The 18,275-nt window shown below is 39.3% G+C and overlaps 1 protein-coding gene across 1 annotated transcript; it reads left to right on the top strand.

Annotated features, from left to right (window-relative positions):
• The first annotated feature begins 12,819 nt into the window (after window positions 1–12,819).
• LOC116395278 (heart- and neural crest derivatives-expressed protein 1) lies at window positions 12,820–15,708 on the top strand. The gene is made up of 2 exons (XM_031869027.1): window positions 12,820–13,642; window positions 14,747–15,708. The coding sequence occupies exons 1-2, from the start codon at window positions 13,163–13,165 to the stop codon at window positions 14,840–14,842; spliced, it is 576 nt and encodes a 191-aa protein (XP_031724887.1). The 5' UTR covers window positions 12,820–13,162; the 3' UTR covers window positions 14,843–15,708.
• The last annotated feature ends 2,567 nt before the right edge of the window (window positions 15,709–18,275 follow it).

Raw genomic sequence — 18,275 nt, 5'->3', positions numbered from 1 at the left:
CAGCTCGGTGGCAGGCAGCACAAATGCTTCTCATGCAAATGAGGTAAATGTGTACACCAAATTACAGATTGTCATCCTTCATAACGCAGCGACGTGCCGGACAATTCGCAGAAGCGGTCGGACAGACAAGGCAGCACGGGCGGAATAAGAAAAGAGCTGAATATAAATCTCCACTAGGCAAAGATGATGTCTTACTCTCAGAGGCTGCTGTTTGATTGGATTACAGTACAAATGTGTTTTGCAGGGGATAAATCAAAAATGCTGTTGTCGCTGCTGAAAACCAGCAGAGACGAGGACTTGGGGAGCTGGACTCACCCCACAGAGAGACTTAAGCAACAATATGCACGTTCTAAAACTCATTCTCATACTAATTTACATCATTGTTTCATTTTGTTGTCCATGGACGTGTACATGCCATCTAATGCATGGCAGAGGTCATGTGTTAGAAGCCCTGCCATAAAAAAAAAAAAGCCCCAGGGGCAAAGGGGGGGGGAAGAAAGCCGGCTAGGCGGAGAATGGGGGGGAGGAGGGCGGCAGCAGAGGAGGCGTCTGTTTTTTCTCAGGAACGAAGCTGCAGAGCGAAGTCGACGTGGAAAAGCCGGGGAATGGGAAAATAATGCAGACGGCGGCGTGATCGCGGCTGAGCTCCAAAACCATGCACTCGGTTTTACTAGACTCAGCTTTAAGTTAAGTTCTATTCCTATCAGTTGTGTTCAGCTCTAGCGTTGTAACAGGGTTTTTTTTTTGAGGGGGGGGGGGATTTCATGAATAGAGCATGAGCTCTCAATTCTCTCTCAAAAATCTGTCAAGTGGTCGCCACATGAAGTGGTCAGTGGTCCAAAAGAAAGTAAACATACGACTAATTTAAAGTCAATTAAGCTTGATTGAGATGAAGTGATGTGTTGCGACTAAATGTAATGCAACTTTGCTTCGGTAGACAAACTGCAGGATTGAACAGATCAAAGGTCGTTCTGGGAAATGTACGAAATCACACGCTGGAGTAAAAAACTCCCCATGGCCACATTGAATTCTGGTCTATTTCCAGTTCCTGTGCACATAATGGTGTAGGGCTGCAACTATTATTTCCCTCATTGATCAACCTCCCAACAATTTCTCCTGATTAATAGTCAGAAACTAGTGGAAAAAAATACATCACAATTTCCTTAAGTGTCTTTATATTGCTTTTTTTTAAAACCCAAAAATATTTAGTTAGCTATCACATAATTCAAATATTCTTAAAACAGAGATGCTGTAATCAATGACTGTTTGGCTTTTTTGCTCGAAAATTAATATTTCAATGATCGATTAATATTGTTGCAGATTTATTTTATGTCGATCGATTAATAGATGGCTTAAAAATGTTGGCTTTGAAATGATAATCTCTGAAAGAGTTTTTATTTGTAAGTTATTACATTCCCGTGAGATTCAAAAGACTGCTGTACATCAAACATCAAAAAAGACAGTCTTACATCATTGGCCAATTTGTTTTTAAAGATAAACCAGCTGATATTTTTGAGTGAGGTCTTATCGACTACATTGATATACCGCGTGTGTATTAAGCATGTTTGTGTCATTAAAAGCAAGGAATTGTCTTTCTGCCGTGTAAAATATTGTGAATTTGCTATTTACGGTAAAGAACGAGAGGTTTTATTGTTCTATTCCCTATCGTTTTTTGAGGTTCAGATGCTCACCAGGCTTTATTTTCAAGCCTTTAGTTTTCTACTTCTCGTCTGACAATATTCAAATTCATTGTTTCCGCCCTCTGTGGAGCTCTTGGGTTTGGTTTGCCCCTCAAGCATTACCTGATAGATAATTGAAGAGTTTGCATGATTACCTGACATCGCTGCCTCTTGTGTTACTCCAAGCAGGCAAGAGACAAACACCTTACTTCGAGAGTATTTGACCTGGGTCTGATGTCAACACTGTCTCAGGGTCTGTCAGGGGAACCAGGAGGTCCACTGGCACCAGCAGGGCTTAGCCCAGATTGACCCCGAGCCTCTCATCTCTCTTTTCCCAGAGGAGGACTGACCTGGGTAGCCACAAAACACTCATGGTCAGATTTATGTCCCGGCCTCAAAATTAAACCCTGCAATTCTCCAGTCATCTCTGTCCGAGGTGTAATTGAAAATAGTAGTTATTATCTTTCAACATTTAAATCAATTGCAATCACACCAGAATAAAACATTCAGTTTAGATGTTTCTCTCAACACCAAGAGGCCAGAAGGTCTTTGAAAAAAATCAGCAAAAGCATTCTAGAAATAAACAGAAAGTAGATCAGCTGGAATTAGACACTGTGACACACACCTTCATGACCATATGTGATTGGTTCATGGAAAACGGGTTCTCTTTTAGCTGAATATTAAAGGTACTACTCAAATGTCTGGAGCTGCAGCTCCTCTAATGGTCAAAACCAACTTTCAGAAATTACAAATTTGCTGTGACCATGAACATGAAATCTGTGCACCTCCTGTAGGTGCTGTCTCATAAAGCCGGCCTATCCCAACACCCCTAGATCCCTGACATGCCCATACAGTATCCTGGAGGTTCTATGCTAAATAAAGGTGTTTTCTCTGTCACACCTGTAAAATAACATCCACATTTATCAATTTGACGATTTTTGCCTCATTTTCATAAAGTTCCTCTTTCAGCCGCCATGATACGGTGCAGCTGCAAAGCCCTTGTAACTCACTATGAATACTTATTTCTGGCACAGAGGTTTGAAGGAGCCAAGAGGTGTGAAAAAAAGTATCAGGGAAAGTCCAGCCGCTGCCGCCTCGCCCTGCGATGGCATCCCATGCTGATACTGTAAAGGTCACTCCATCAGCCGGCAACAGGATATGGTTATGATAAGTATCCAATCAGAGCTCACGCTGCCGTGATAAGCATCCAATCTGAGTCTGAGAGCTTGTCGCTGCATTCCTCAAGCTGATCTGACACTATCATGAGGCCTGATGCCGGCTGGGACACAGAGCTGCGAGGCTATTTTAAGGTCTTTACAGATAGGAGGGAATTTCAACACAGCTGAGACAAACTGCTGCTGCACTCGAAACGTATTACCTGAACACTTGTTGATTTTCTGGTCAAAACTGACCCGTTTAAGGCTTTTAACTTGTTGAAAGTGATGATATTTCTCCACGTCTTTTCATTGCATGTTAAAACTCAAGTTCACATAAGTAAACTGACACACGATGCAGGTTAAAGTTAGCAAATGGCTAATTGTTCTTAATTCAGAAAACAACTTTGACTGCAAATGCTTGCAAATAGCTTGATGCTTCCTCCTCACCCAATTCACTGTCTCTTTCTACACGTGTTTCTTCTGAACAAATGCTTTTTTATAGTTCAACAAGTTGTTATAGATACACTCCAGTCATTAGTCAATGATTAATAGTTTCCTCCCTGCTCACTGTTGATGCTTTGAAACACAACATTCTTACCTAATCTTACACCATTTTCATACTCATTTGTATGAAGAGGAACATGCGTTTACCCAATGATGTGCACTTTGGGGAATGTGGACACAACCAGGAACATTTGTTCACATGAAACTAAATGTATGTGTGTGTGTGACACTTTGGATGTTTTCAAAATGCTCAGGCTACATTAATCAACACTGCAAAGGGATGCAAAATGTGACCATCACAGAACAACATTAGCATTAGTTTGAAGTCATGTTTGTGTCCACCTGATGACTGCAACTCCAATATTCACACTACTTATAGCTCTGGTTTGGTCTCCACCCACTTGTTAAAAGAAACGTTGATTAATTCAGGTTTAATAGTGAGGCTGGAGCATATTTGGGGATTTAGGGTGTTTTCTGGAACATAAAGGTGGAGTGTGTACGATTTGGTGGCATCTAGTGATGAGGTTGCAGATTGCAACCAACTGAAACTTCCCCCGTGTGCCAAGCCACAATGTGAAAATGTGAATGGCCCCGATCTAGAGCCTGGACAAACTCAGGACTTTTATCCAGGAGACCGCTGTTCGTAAGTGAGTCCTTAGCATCGTTAGTCAGGTGAGTCATTAGTCAGTCAAGTAAACCTGCTTAAACCTAACCTCCTGTGAGGATGGGGGTTTATTTTGAAAAGACACTATACCTGTAATGACTAGAAAACTGCCACGCCCCAAAACTATTGGGGTACATAGAGCATCGTAGTTTGAAGCCGAGGACGACTGAACAAGAGTCCAGCAGTTGACGAGTTGTGATTGTTATAACATGGGCATCAATCTGTTGCAGCCAGTGAAGTTCTTCCACTCCAAACTGGGATCAACACGTTTCTTTACCTGTATGTGCATGAGGGCATTGTCATGTTGAAACAGGAAACGGCCAAACACAAGCATACTATTGTCTACAATAACATTGCATGATGTAGCATGAACTGAAGGGGCTCAAACCATAAAACAGCGACCCAGACCAAACAAGGCATGTGTACGCTGGACCACCTACCTCTGCCCATATAGTGTAGAAACCTTGAGGACCAAATTACTTTACCATCATCCAACAATTACTATCTTTAATGATGTGTGGTTCTTCTTCTTCTTCAAAAACTGTTCAAACACTGAATGACCTCTGCTGAAGATTAAGAGTCGAGACGATGCACTACATATTGATCCCGTAAGCAGAACCAGGTGTGGAGGATCTGCTTGTCGGCCAAAGATTGATGCAGGACTTTGGAAACAGAATGAGCACATCCTCCAGATTATCTCGGTGTGTCGTAAAATACCCCGGAGCCCGTCTTCTGAGGACGTCTTCGAGCTCGCCGTTTATGAACCTGCGGCAGGTAACATCTGTCGTTGGACCGGACGTGTCTCCTCACAGCACTTTGGGTGAACACATTTTTAGCCTGGGTGGCCCCGACAAACGAAACCCCTCACCCTGGTGTTTGACTTTGCTTCCTAGCTTCACCTCTCCCAGCGCTCCTTCCAGGTAAAACTAATGGCCGACTCCACATCTGTGGCCCATTCACCGGTTTTAATGAGCGGGAGAGAGAGGTGGAGAGAGCTGAGCATGAATGGACAAGCAGGGACTTTAACTAGCTGCCTCCGCCATTAAGAGCCTGTAGGGCAATTATGTTACCAAGCACAATGACCTCAACACCGTTTCAAAGTGTTGCTATACACAACAGCTTCCACACAGCTCCATCTGATGCACTTCTTTATATATATTATACAATGAAAGATAAATAAGTTATCCAACATACATACTTTATAGAATTAATACCTGCAAGAATGCTGACCTCTTGAGATTCCTGTTCAATTGATTTGATTTATTTTCTCTTTATTTCAAAAAAGCCAGATGAGAGAAATAAAAAAGCGATTCTAAATTATACACTTAGAACGAAACCGCCCAAATTCAACAGTTGTTAGCGGTTAACTTTTAAACTTTTCAACGGCACTGCTCCTCTTTGTCCGCTTAGTTTACAGTCGAATGTTGATACAATACATCAACCAGTCAACATTTATAACATAGTAAACCACTAAACGAGAGCGCTGATATATTGTATTAACATGTAGTTGTAAATTAGCAATGCTTATTAAGCCTTTCACAACATATTTCATATGAATGAATGAAAAACATGTCACTTGATGGACACATTCATCCAGAAAATATTACAAAACACATAAACATGCTTTGTACTTCAAATATAAGATTAGATAAGATAAGATCAGATGAGATAGTTCAAGATAAGATGCTAGACGATAACACTATCATGTTTTCTGGGATCGTCCGTCTGGGTCTCCACGGTGTCCTTGAGGTACTTTTTTTAGAATGAAAATGTATTTTGATTTTAAAATTGTTTACCTTTGTGATCCAGAGGAGCTTCACTGTGCAGTGCGAGATGAATACTAGTTGAAGGTGTTGCAAGAGGCATCCAAAAAGACTCTGACCTGAACAGGACTTACAGAAAGACCAACGAGTGGATTGACTTAGTTCATAACAAATACACAATGGAATCATATTTAAAGAACTCAAAATGATACATTTGATAAAGATTTGTCAAAATGACTCACCCACATGTCAAGTTTAAAGCCTGATTTTATAAACTAGTAATATACCAAGTGCAGAATAATTATTATGGTTTGATATAAATGTGCGGGTATGTTTTTATGCACCTCTGTGTATATGTAGGTTTTGTAGTTTATTTAAGAGATGGATACTTCCTGTGTTGTTTATTTTAATTTCTGTCTTTTCTTTAAACACTTTATTTTAAACAAAAAGTGTGTATTTTCGTGTACGGTTGGCACGTTCCACTTTTGTTTATCTGTGTTTAAAAGAAGAAAAAAAGACAGATAAAGATAAGATGAGATAATACAAGATGAATGCTCTGGGAAAATTGAATAACAGGATTCGTTAAGGATCAACTTAACTGAATATAAAAAAATGAGAAACTAAAATACAAACATTTTGCAAAACAAATACACCAGTAAGATTACGAATGATAAATGGTACTTTAGGGAAGAAACAGTGTTAATTTCTAACGATAAACATGGTCTACAGATGTGCATCATAGCCTGTATGAGCTCATCAAAACTACATTAACTCACTGACTTATGAATGTTGGCTGACGTTGTTCCCTTTATAACACGTATTACTCACTCTGTAAAGTATTCGGTGGTATGCGGCTTCTGTGGTGTTAAAATGCTTTTAGAGAAGTCGGTCCCCAAACCGTCTCCACCTCTAGATTTCTCAGGGTCAAACCTTTATGTCCGTGTTTTGACTGTCAGCCTTTCTAAACCCTCTGGGGTCGTCTGACACAGAGCAGCCACCCTCTGTTAAATCTGCTGCTGTGAAATCATTAGAGCCCCGACCTGCCGGTGGTCCACGAGTCCAGAACACAGGACCTGGCTGTGTGTGTGTGTGTGTGTGTGTGTGTGTGTGTGTGTGTGTGTGTGTGTGTGTGTGTGTGTGTGGAGGGGGGGATGCTTGGTTTGATGCTTCTGACCAGTGTAAGTATAAAGAGAGGATCAACGTGGATAAGTGCTCTTGTGGTACAACTCTATACTACTTCATGGTTCTTGGATCTGCAACTTATTTTACTATCTTTCATAATGTCTTTAAGACTTGAAGAGGAACATGAAAAGCATTTGTTTTTATTTCCTCAAGTTCGGAGTTGCATTTTTTTTCTTTGATGCAAAAAAAAAAAGAAAACCCCAAAGGATTTGAAACTTTGAAACAGAAAAAAACAAGCAAGCAAATCCTCAATTTTGAGACATAATAACTAGATTTATTTGGCTGTTTTAACATGAGAACTAGATTAAATGAATAATTGATTGTCTAAAAAAGCATTGAGGAATAATCTTAACATGCATTGTCTTTGCACTTATGACTTATGTTGACCTAAAATGGAAAGCAATCTCTGCTTCACAAACAGAAAACTGATGCGACTTTTTCAGTCTTGATACTGATCCCTGGGCCTTTGGGCATCAGACGAACATCCAATACCAGTATTTAATTAATACGTTGTATGCATCTCTGTGTGTAACTGGAATCATTATTGTATGTATAAGGTAACGTCAGGCTTTACATAAACATTGCTTTTCTAAATGTGTAAAAACAAAATGTAACAAATGAAAAGATACATTTACTTAATTGTTATTTATCAAAATAATGACATTTGTTTATATCATGTGTATATTATCATATTAATTATAGTTTCCTGTGTATCATCTTGACATTGTAACAATCTTTGTATTAATGAAACCATTAGTAGATTAGTACATTTTTTTAAATCAATCAATAATTATCCTTTTATGAGGCAAAAGCTTCAAACATTTTCGGGTTTCTAGTTTCTCCAATGTGATGATTTGCATCCTTTACTCTGCTTTGAAAACTAAATATCAAACTATCAACAGATTCATTTTTCATTAATGACAGTTCTTTGTTATTAGGTTGACTGCAATTCTGCACTGAAATCGCCTTTCAGTGCAATTGTGCTGACATTTGTTTGAACTAAATGAAATAATCAGACCCCTAAATGACTGATGCTGCTGAAGAGGAGAACACTGCGCATTGGCAAAGGATGTTTACTTCCTATGAGCTGCAGCTAGTGCCAAAAAACCATCATGAACTGCTCACAGGTTGAGTTCGCACAACTGACATTCATTTATATTAAAAAAAAGTCCCCGATCATCACTGTTGACTATTGTGTCCGAATGACTTAACAAAAGAAGTTAAAAGGCTGGTTACAGAAAGAGTTTATGTCCGTTTACGTCCCTTCATCCCGTCACTGTCACCTCTCTGCTCCACATTCCAGCCGCTCCGCTCTTATCTTTATTGGCTGAGGACGGGCAGAATTACAGCAGTTAAGAGGACAGTTTCTGGAGCTTCGAGACGCAGATGTCCACGGAGACCAGAGACGACCACCACTTATCAATGGCCACATGACAGGAGAGAATGAAATATATATGAGGACAGAAGAAAGCCGCCCCTGATAGGGTGGAGAACTTTCAGATAATGAGACTGCGAAGTGAGAGAATAACTGGGGGGAAAATAGCCGTAATAAAAGTAAACGGTCTGGTAAAGCTCCCAAATGACAAACAATAAACTGTCTCGTCTTTAGTTTCTACTTGAGTTGAGAGGAGTCGGCTCAGAGCATGATTCATATATTTACAAAAAGAAAACATTTTATTCTTTTGATACTTTTTGACATTAAACATTATTCCAGCTCCTCCGCAAAGTAATTTACATCAACCTAAACAATTGTATCAATAAAATGACAAAAGTTTTTGTTCAGTCTTGTTATTTTGACAAACCGATACATATGACTCATAACGGACATCATATTACTGTGCTGCATAGGGTCAGGCATATAAACAGTCAATTAAGCTGATAATTGGATGAGAGCTCAGATTTCACCAAAACAAACCACCTGTGAAAAGCAGACGCAGCTCAAAGATGTTAGTTTGTCATTAGCTCGGAGACAACGTTGGCTAATTGATCTGATTCATGGAGGAGAAATTAGCTGAGAGCAAAATAAGCTCTTGTTTGCTGTCACATGAAAAAAACACAATGCTGCTGAAAGTTATGACATTTTAGAAACTAAGAAAAATACAATAGCTAAAAGACAAAGACGTCATTTAAAACTGTCCAATTCATCTGGCAAACTGTGAGAAAATAATATTCTGAAGTTTATTTCATTTGTAAGATACAAAGTAACAAAAATAAGTCATTTCTAGTCTTATCTTTAACCAGGTATTGAAATACCTAAATGTATATCAATAAGTGCTCAGAGCATTGAGACATTACATTTAAAAAAAACTCTTTAGCAACATTTCTTTCCAAAAACAATCTCCCGTTAATCTGAATAACCCACAGAGCACAATCAACAGATTATTCAGCAAATAAATCCTAAAGATATAAAGATACAGATATCTTAAATCAATCATAAAAGCACATCTGTGTTTGCATGGCTGGATACCACTACAGGCAAATGTGACTGTTTTTGTTGATACTTGTGTGAACGGAGCCTTAAATCCTAAATTAATTTCTAAAAAGAAGACTCTACTGAACATGTGGGAGGTGTACCTCGAAACGTCTTGAAATCAAAATCGAATGAGAATAACCAGCATTCGCTTTTCGGAGGATTTGATCTGGTTATCCCAATTTTTGATTTGATTTTCTCCAAAACCATGTTCTGTTCTCTTGATGGGAGGAGCTCTGACCTCAGAATGACCGTGACCAGAATAGAGCAAGATGCGTATGAATTGAATATAAATGGTCATTTTTTGAGGAGGACGATGAGTTTATTTTCCCAGCAGGCACTGCGGTCTCTGAGGGACTCCCAGACCGCCATGGCATTACCCAGTTTGCCCACATTTCCCAGAATGAGGAGGAGCTGCCATGTCCAATTGTACCCAGTGGGCTTAATTATCTTTGCGTGTCGGCGTCAGTGCACGCCAGAGGTGGATATATACACTGTACGAGCCCTGTGTGATAAACACACGGGGGCCGAGCGTGCTCCGCAGCGTTTTCCGTGCTCGGCTTTGAATCAGGGGGGATATTTGTTTGGACATGTAGAGTTGAGGGTAAGCACTCTGAAGAGGAGGGGAAGCAGTGTCTATTGAAAAATCTACATGATGACACAAACAATTATGAGGAGAATTCATAACACCGCCAAGATGGCTCCCTGTGACCTATTTTGGATGTTTCCCCTGGCAAAGCAGCAAGAGGGGAGAGAGTGAGAAAGAGGGGGGAGAGAGAGAGAGAGAGAGATGACTGGAGTCTATTGGGGTTGAAAGCAAAATATGAAGAGACTATTACTGCTGCCCAGGTCTTTCAGCACCTCTTGCGATAGCAAGTAAAGGGAGAAAAGAGGAGAAGGAAGAGATCAAAAAGAGGAAAGGTTCTGGTTAGAGGTTCGGTGGAGAGAGAGGCACCGAGAGGAAGAATGGAGGGAGAGGTTGGAGGAGAAAGTGATACAGAGAAAGAGTAAAGAGGGGGATGGGAGTATGACCAGGGTTGTATTTCATCTCTGCGTAGTTGACGTCTTAATCAACACTGTCAGGTTTTCTTTCAGGAGGCTGCATGGTGTTTTTCATGCTGACAGCGGAGCGGTGAACAGGACGGAGAAGAGGATGTGCCTTCATTCTGCTCATAAGCAACACCAGCTTGCATACAAAATAATAATAATAATAATAATAATGCATGTCCTCCCTCACGAAATAAAACAAAACTTCAAAAGTTGCATAAAAAGCGTTTGGTTTATATTATGATTTTGCACACCTGAGTTCTGAGTTCCAAAAAAGAAAGCATTTAAATACAGCTGTGGTGTTGCAGAGGTTTTAGGTACCAGGCCAGATACAGAGAAATACTTTAAAGTCTGATCTTTACTGGTCATTTTCTTTGTCTTGTTCCAATCATTTCGATCTTCTCTTTTGTCTGTTCCTCTTGCGAAGCACTTTATTTTGAAACTTGCAAATAAAAAGTAAAAGTCATGCAGTGTAAATCAGGGTTCTTGGGAATGGTGTTAAATTAATGATGCATAAAAGTGAGAGCAGCATTTAACTACCGCAATGCATTTTATGAGTTAGTCACATTAGTCACACGTTTTGACCTGCAAAAAAAAAAGCCCATAACTCCAAGGAGAGTCAGAAGTTCCATATTTCCTTCAGATTTATAAAAAAAACCAAGTGTAAATTTGAGCAACATATAATAACTTAAATTCCACTGTCTCAAAACTATTAATAATAAGTTTGAGCAAACTTATATTAAAGCTGTATTTATAATATGCTGGTCATATCAGAGAGAGTATGTGGTATTATAGCAGGAGATTAATTATTTTAATATTTTAGTGGTTGAAATTTATATAAAATTTAATCAAAACAACTATAAGATCATATACTGAGGCCATGGAGACTATATGCACCTATCGGAATATTGTAGATATATTTTAAGGATATAAAAGAATACAATAGGAAAAAAACACCATAAGATGTGTGAAGTACTATATGCGCATTTAGGGATATGATCTGAATGTTTCCGTGCAGTATTCTGTACATCCGTGTAAAATAAGCGACATAACGTTGTGACTGATGGCTCTTTATTGAAACACGGGTGGACGGTGAAATATGCTGCAAACTGCCGTGCAGCATGTAAACAGTGAGCAGGCCAGGGGAGCTTTTATGGAATACATGTAACCCTGCTGCACGGTGACACCTCCTGATTTATGACTGTATTTAGATAAGACGCGGTCCGTAAATGGTTTCCAAATAGCGCCAAGGTCATGTAATGTAATGGGATAATGTTTTTCAGTCGATGGAGACAGGATGATGTGTTTAGTGTGTAAGGAGCTGTGGGAAATTAATGCGCAGATAAAGCCGCTATTGCTGAGGCATGATGACAACAGGCCGGCAGACTGTCTGTCCAAAAGAAAAGCACCAAATACCTCATCAAACTGTTTCATTTACACTTCCCAGAGCGCTCCGACATACACCTTGTGTTATTGCTGGAACATGAGAGAAAGATACTGTTGAAATTCAGCCAAATTACGCACAAAACAGCCATTACGCGTTTAAGAAAATATAAAATATTTAAAAATATGGCTGAAGGAGCTGGAACAGAAAGAGACAAATAATTAAAAATGTTGAGAGTAACTTTATGGCATGAAGCAGTACACTGAAGAGGGACGGATAATTTATTGGATGCATTGTCATGATTTTAATGCGAAGAAAATGTTTCCATTATCTGTTCATTCCTCGAAAATGAATTCGTGTTATCCAATTAAAAAATCATCAATCGAAAATCTTAGTTTCTCAAGGCGGGATATCTCAGTATAAGATATTTTATGTCAAGTCTGTGAATTAAAAATGCAGAGTTGTAGGCCTTTTTTCTTTTTTATTTGTGCGCAACTACAAAATCAAACGGAATTCCAGATTCCCTGCTGTATTCAATTCCCTGCACCATCGACCACGAGCTGACAAATAAAAGAACACAAAGGAATTATTTTCACCACTGAATGACCAAAAGCACACCCAATAAACATGCTTAGCCAAACATAGGGTGCGTAAATTATGTGCGTAAAACCTCTCCAACCACTCGAACTGACAACAAACTCCTTTTTTCTCTCCAAAACTTGAAGACAATTAAACCACTTTCCCCCCCATCATCATATGTGCACGTCTGTGTAGCCAGAAATCAACTCCAACAACAAGCAGATATTTGCTGCTTGTGCATTGCCGTGAGATTATGGCGCATGCTATTGCAAACCGCTCTAGACTCTCCTCCCATCCTGGGCGCTTTCCTCTATTGGCTGCCTCCATTCCACGCTCACATCCAAATCATATAAACCTGGGGGCCTCACACCTACACCCGGGTCAAATTTCTTGGACAAATCAGAGCAGCTGCCTCTTCGGGAAACCATCGCAAGAAAGAAAGACAAAGTGGAGCCCAGCACAATACATCGCCAAGATTTGTCCTCTGGAATTATAAACTTTTTTTCACGGCCTCTTTCGCCTCGGCTAGTCGCTTTCAGAATGACGACGATGTACAAGTTGGTGGCTACGTTTGTTTTGACTCATTAATGCATTTAAGGGAATACATAGTTATGTATTGAATGAGTTTTGTTGGCTACCGATCCCCGAGCAGAGATCGTTTTGGGGCAGTACCGGAGAGAGACCGAGGGCGAAGGAAAACACCGCAACGAGCACATTTTTCCTCCCGCTCGACATGAACCTCATCGGGGGCTACCAGCATCACCACCACCTGATGCACGAACCCTTCCCGTTTGTCCAGCGGTGTCACCAGGATGCGCCGTACTTCCAGAGCTGGGTGGTGAACCACAGCGAGGTGCCCCCGGACTTCCAGATCCAGGCGCCGTACCCGGCCGCGGAGCACGGAGCGCCCGGAGCGACGCACGACGCCCGTCTCGAGGGGCTCCAGGCGGGGATGGGGAAGAGGAGGACGTCGGGGCCGAAGAAGGAGCGCCGGCGGACGGAGAGCATCAACACAGCTTTCTCCGAGCTCAGGGAGTGTATCCCCAACGTCCCGGCCGACACGAAACTGTCTAAAATTAAAACTTTACGCCTGGCGACCAGTTACATCGCCTATCTGATGGACGTCCTGGCTAAAGACACCGGGGAGACAGAGGGCTTTAAGGCCGAAATTAAGAAATTTGAAAACCGGGATATGAAAAGGAAACGGGAGCCGGTAAGTAGAAGCCTGCAAAACCTTCTTGTGGATCAAAATGACTGCAAACTGAAACAGTTCAGTAGTTAGTTAGACTTTCTTAGTCATTGTAAAAAAATAGCTGGAGGCCTGGTTCACAATGGAAACATAATATCTTAAGGTGGAATTTAACGATACGCTCTGATTGAAGCAAACCCAAAGTTAATTAAACAACAAATCCTAAATATAAAACACGGTTTTAAGATTTACAGTTTTACTTTTTTCAGTCTGCTTATTATCTGAGTTATATAATAATTTCCAACTGAAATATTATTTCATTGTATTATTAGCCAATAGATCTTTAATATGTGGTATAAAATGAATCCTTTCATATTTAATGGTATTTTTTAAATATCTCTGACCCATAATAACAAAGCATGTCTACTGGAGGCTACCCATGGATGTGTGCCTAAAACAGTCAACACTTCACCTCATTAATTAAAATAAGTTTGAAACGTTTTATCTTCATACACACTGAGATCACTCCGTCACATTTTGACTGTAATATTGCAGTAAAAATATTACTGCTGCATTACGAAATATTTACTGCTCCAGATCACCATATGACGACTGGCCCAACAGTTATATCCTCATCATATATTTAACGCTTTAAAGATAGTTATTCACAATGTGGGTGGATAACGCTTGTGTTTGCTATAATAAACGACTAATATGTATGTTCATAAAACTACATTTCCGATTAGCCTTATTTATTTTAAATTATGCATCATTATTTAAAATGATTATATCATTTGAGATAGAGGGTAGGCTTTTTACATATTTGTTGAATCATTTGGGATTTAGTCTCATGGTTTGATCGAGAGTTCACTGACTTTCATTTAATGAATGCCTGCATGTGATGTCATGACCCTGATTGCGTCACGAAAGGCCCCCAAATCATTACATTGTGACGAAAAACAGCATGTGCCATAGTTTTGTCTTTCCAGATCAGACTCTCGGAGGAGCGTAAACTTATGCTATGAATAAGTCAGCACGAAATGCAATATTGTAAGAACTGATCAAACTGGGGTCCCTGTGTTTGCGCCTCCCCTGCTGATGATAATGTGGTGTTTCTCGGTGTAACAGACTGACGGCCTGCAGGAGTCATTAGGAGCCGAGAAGAAGGTGAAGGGCCGGACCGGGTGGCCGCAGCAGGTCTGGGCTCTGGAGCTCAACCAGTGACCCTCTTCCTCCTCTTCCTCCTCCTCCCCTGAGAAAAAACCTCCTCAGACTCTGGCTTGAAATTGTAAATAAAAAAACAACAACCACTGACTGACTGAACACAAACACACCGCTGTGCACGTGCAATGATGCGCAAAAGGAGAGAGAATTAAAGGACAACATGCAAACAAGGTGAGCTGCGGAGGAAAACAACACGATGGACAATTTGTTGATCTTCTTCCCTCCTTGTGCAGTTTCTAACTCTCTCTCTCTCACACACACACACACACACACACACACACACACACACACACACACACCTGACTGTATCATATTTGTGGCATTTCTGCTTTTTGATGTTTCCACCCTTCCAGTGCTGTAGACCAGATGTGGCCACGGTGTCAAAAAAAAAATGAAAAGGAACATCTGTCTCCCCTAAAAATGTATTTTTATCTGGTGTGGTGTGGTGATGTTTTCCACGTCTGATGGCGCTGGAGCAGAAAATAAATACATTATAACAAATGTCATGTGGTGTAAATGCACAGTATGTGTCCGTCAGTGCAAACATGATATTTATTTTATTCTTTGCTTGGGATTTTATTTTTTAGTTTCTTTGTAATTTATGACAAATCAGTCACACGAGCTGCACAGCACAATATTTAAAAAATAGATTTCTCAGAGTGAGTTACCAGAAACAGGATAATAAAAGATTGTTGTCCAATCAGAAAAGCATTGTGACACACACATATCTTATAATACTTTCATTTTAATTATAACTTTAATAAAACTGTTCTGGCACACTTAACATCTTTTCCATGTGTAGCATGTTGTCAGTTGGTTTAGTACCACTTGGAAATTAAATTATTTAAGTTTTTTTGCATAAATTCTGATATGATATATATATATATATATATATATATATATATATATATATATATATATCATTATTGTATTGCCAGGTATGGCCTGATGTTTCTTAATTTTTAGCTGCAAAAAAAATACAAACCAAACGTCAGATGAGGAACCGCATGACATGGTAAGAAATGTAAAAGTGATGTATTCATTTTAAAATATTTATGAATTAAATCAATGAAAACCCAGATAGACTTCTTTGTAATGTGATGCCATGGAAATGAAATGAAATAAAATACAACAAACAATCTATATAGTTCCTGTCCATATTGGGAAGCTGAGTCCAGATGAAACACATTTTTGAGGGGAAACCTTTTCTTTTTTTGGTCACTGTTTCATCCCGCTGAATTTGGTGCAGTCAGAATATTTAAACTATTATTAATCCAGTATTCCCGGTCAGATATGTAACACAAAAACTCAAATGGAGTCCTGACTGTTAACTATAGCGGCTATTGAAGTTTCTTTAAAGAAAATTATTGAATCTACTGAATCTACCTCAAAATGAATGTCACTGTCCGTTCTGAGACACCGAATGTTCCGTAAACGCACAGCTTTCACTCCGACATGTTAAACACTATTTCAAAGGAGATAAAGGTTTATTTCTGTGCGAAATGCTGATGGAAATGTACATTGGATGTGAAGTTATATTAAGTTCCGTAAATAAATGAATTATTTTAAGTCACTCCAGCTCGAGTGAAGTTTTTTTTTTCCTCTCTCATTTATAACGATTCCATGTTTTATCAAAAAGACATTATTCACCTTAGTCTTTTTATTTTACCTGTTTTTGGGGCAAGTAAGTTATAATCAATGGAAAAAGAAAGATAATCGAAAAGAAAGAGAATCAAGAATCACCACCTAATTTACAAATAATTTAATCTTTTAATTTCGGTGTTCATTCTAATTTAATTCCAAGATTTCTTTTCTTTTTTAACTTAATCCCAGAACACCGGTCGTTTCCTCACATTACTCCACTTTATATAGAATTCTGAGAACACTCTTTAAATGTCTAACTTTCTTCACACATTTAGTGTTAAGTTACAAGTAGAATATCAAAAGGAAGTCAGGACTGTTCACCTGGGTGGCCTACAATTTAGAAAATACATCTTGTTCAGAAGTCAGAATAAAACAATCTTAAATATCTAATCCTTCCGTTAGTCATGTGTGCAATATAGTATTCGAAAGGACAAATCTACAGAAGTGCTAGTTTGAAAGACTCCACCACACTTACGTTATTTAGGTCTTTGACACGCGTTAGTAATGGTGTCTCCTTAAAAAAGAAAAAAGAAATTTGGCTCAAAAGTTCTCCTACATGTTTGAAAGACGCTGTTTGTGTGTCGACTCATTTGTCCTGTAAACGTGTTTTTAAAACCCGCCTCTCTGCACTGCTGCCCTCCGATTATTGTGAGGAACTACAGCGACACCTAGCGGCCGATGGCTGTTCCTGAAACAACACAAGCATGATGAAACAACATCCAACCTGGCTGCATTTTCCTTTATTTTTTGTTTAATTCACACGTGTTCATATATAAAGTGTAAAATCAGCAATCTGTGAAAGAACAGAGACACGAGACTGTTGCTTCTTTCTGTACAATACATTTATTATCATCAGGAGCAATAAGCAGCCATATTTAAATATGTTTATTTTTTTTCTTCTAATACATCAATTACGTTAATGTGGCGTGGCCTATATGTTAATAAAGTTGGGTGTTATCTCCATGACACTAAAAAAACCTACAAGCAAAACTGAAAACATAACAGACACTTAAAAATAACCCAAAAAGAGAGAGAACCCTGTTGAAAGTAGAGAACTCAGACTGGTGGACAAACTTAAATACGATGCAGAAAGAAAGCTCAAACTGTCGTCACCACAACGAAGAAAAATATTTTAATATGAGTTGAAGAGCTGCGAGTTGTTCATTGCCAGGCGGTTCCAGCAGTGCTTTCAGAAGTGAAATAAACGTGTTGGTGTCATTTTAAATGCTTTATGTTGATTGGCTAATGGCCAAAGTGCTACTTTCCCCATCAGGGCTTAAAATCATGGAAACATAAGACCCAATCCAACCAAAAAAAAACATGGCATTTACTTCCCCCAATTCTGTTCTCTCATTCATTTCACTAACTAATTAGATCGGTTACTTGACCACTCAATCGTTAAGACAATAATCGCCAAAGTGCAGAGTCAAATATAGAAGAAGTCGAGATGGTCGTGAACTCCTTTAGGGGCATAAAAATGTAAAAACACTCTTTTAAAGAACTCATCAGCCAACTTCCTTGTGATGACATTGTCTCTGCAGGCAGACATGGAGGAAAGGCATCCATCTTTGTTTATTTAAATTCCTCAAAAGATAAAAAAACAAAAAAGCTTGCGTTTCTGCTTTACAGCTTCTTGAAACACATCCAGATATGTGAGGAAGTAAATCAAGACTTGAGCCGTTTGTCCACTAGAAACAGCTCTTAAATATTAAAATGATGCTAATAATTACTCTCACACCGCTTTCTCTCTCTCTCTCACACACACACACACACACACACACACACACAC

Source organism: Anarrhichthys ocellatus, unplaced genomic scaffold (assembly GCF_004355925.1).
Source record: "Anarrhichthys ocellatus isolate YVR2014 unplaced genomic scaffold, GSC_Weel_1.0 scaffold45, whole genome shotgun sequence".
NCBI classification, from domain to species: Eukaryota; Metazoa; Chordata; class Actinopteri; order Perciformes; family Anarhichadidae; genus Anarrhichthys; species Anarrhichthys ocellatus.
Note: the sequence above shows the minus strand (reverse complement) of the source record. Positions and strands in the feature narration are given on the sequence as shown.

Bases quoted from the DNA above. Each gene is read 5' to 3' on its own strand.
- LOC116395278 (XM_031869027.1), top strand. From the start codon at position 13,163: ATGAACCTCATCGGGGGCTACCAGCATCACCACCACCTGATGCACGAA. The intron at 13,643-14,746 runs GTAAGTAGAAGC...TCGGTGTAACAG, and splicing joins TGAAAAGGAAACGGGAGCCG to ACTGACGGCCTGCAGGAGTC.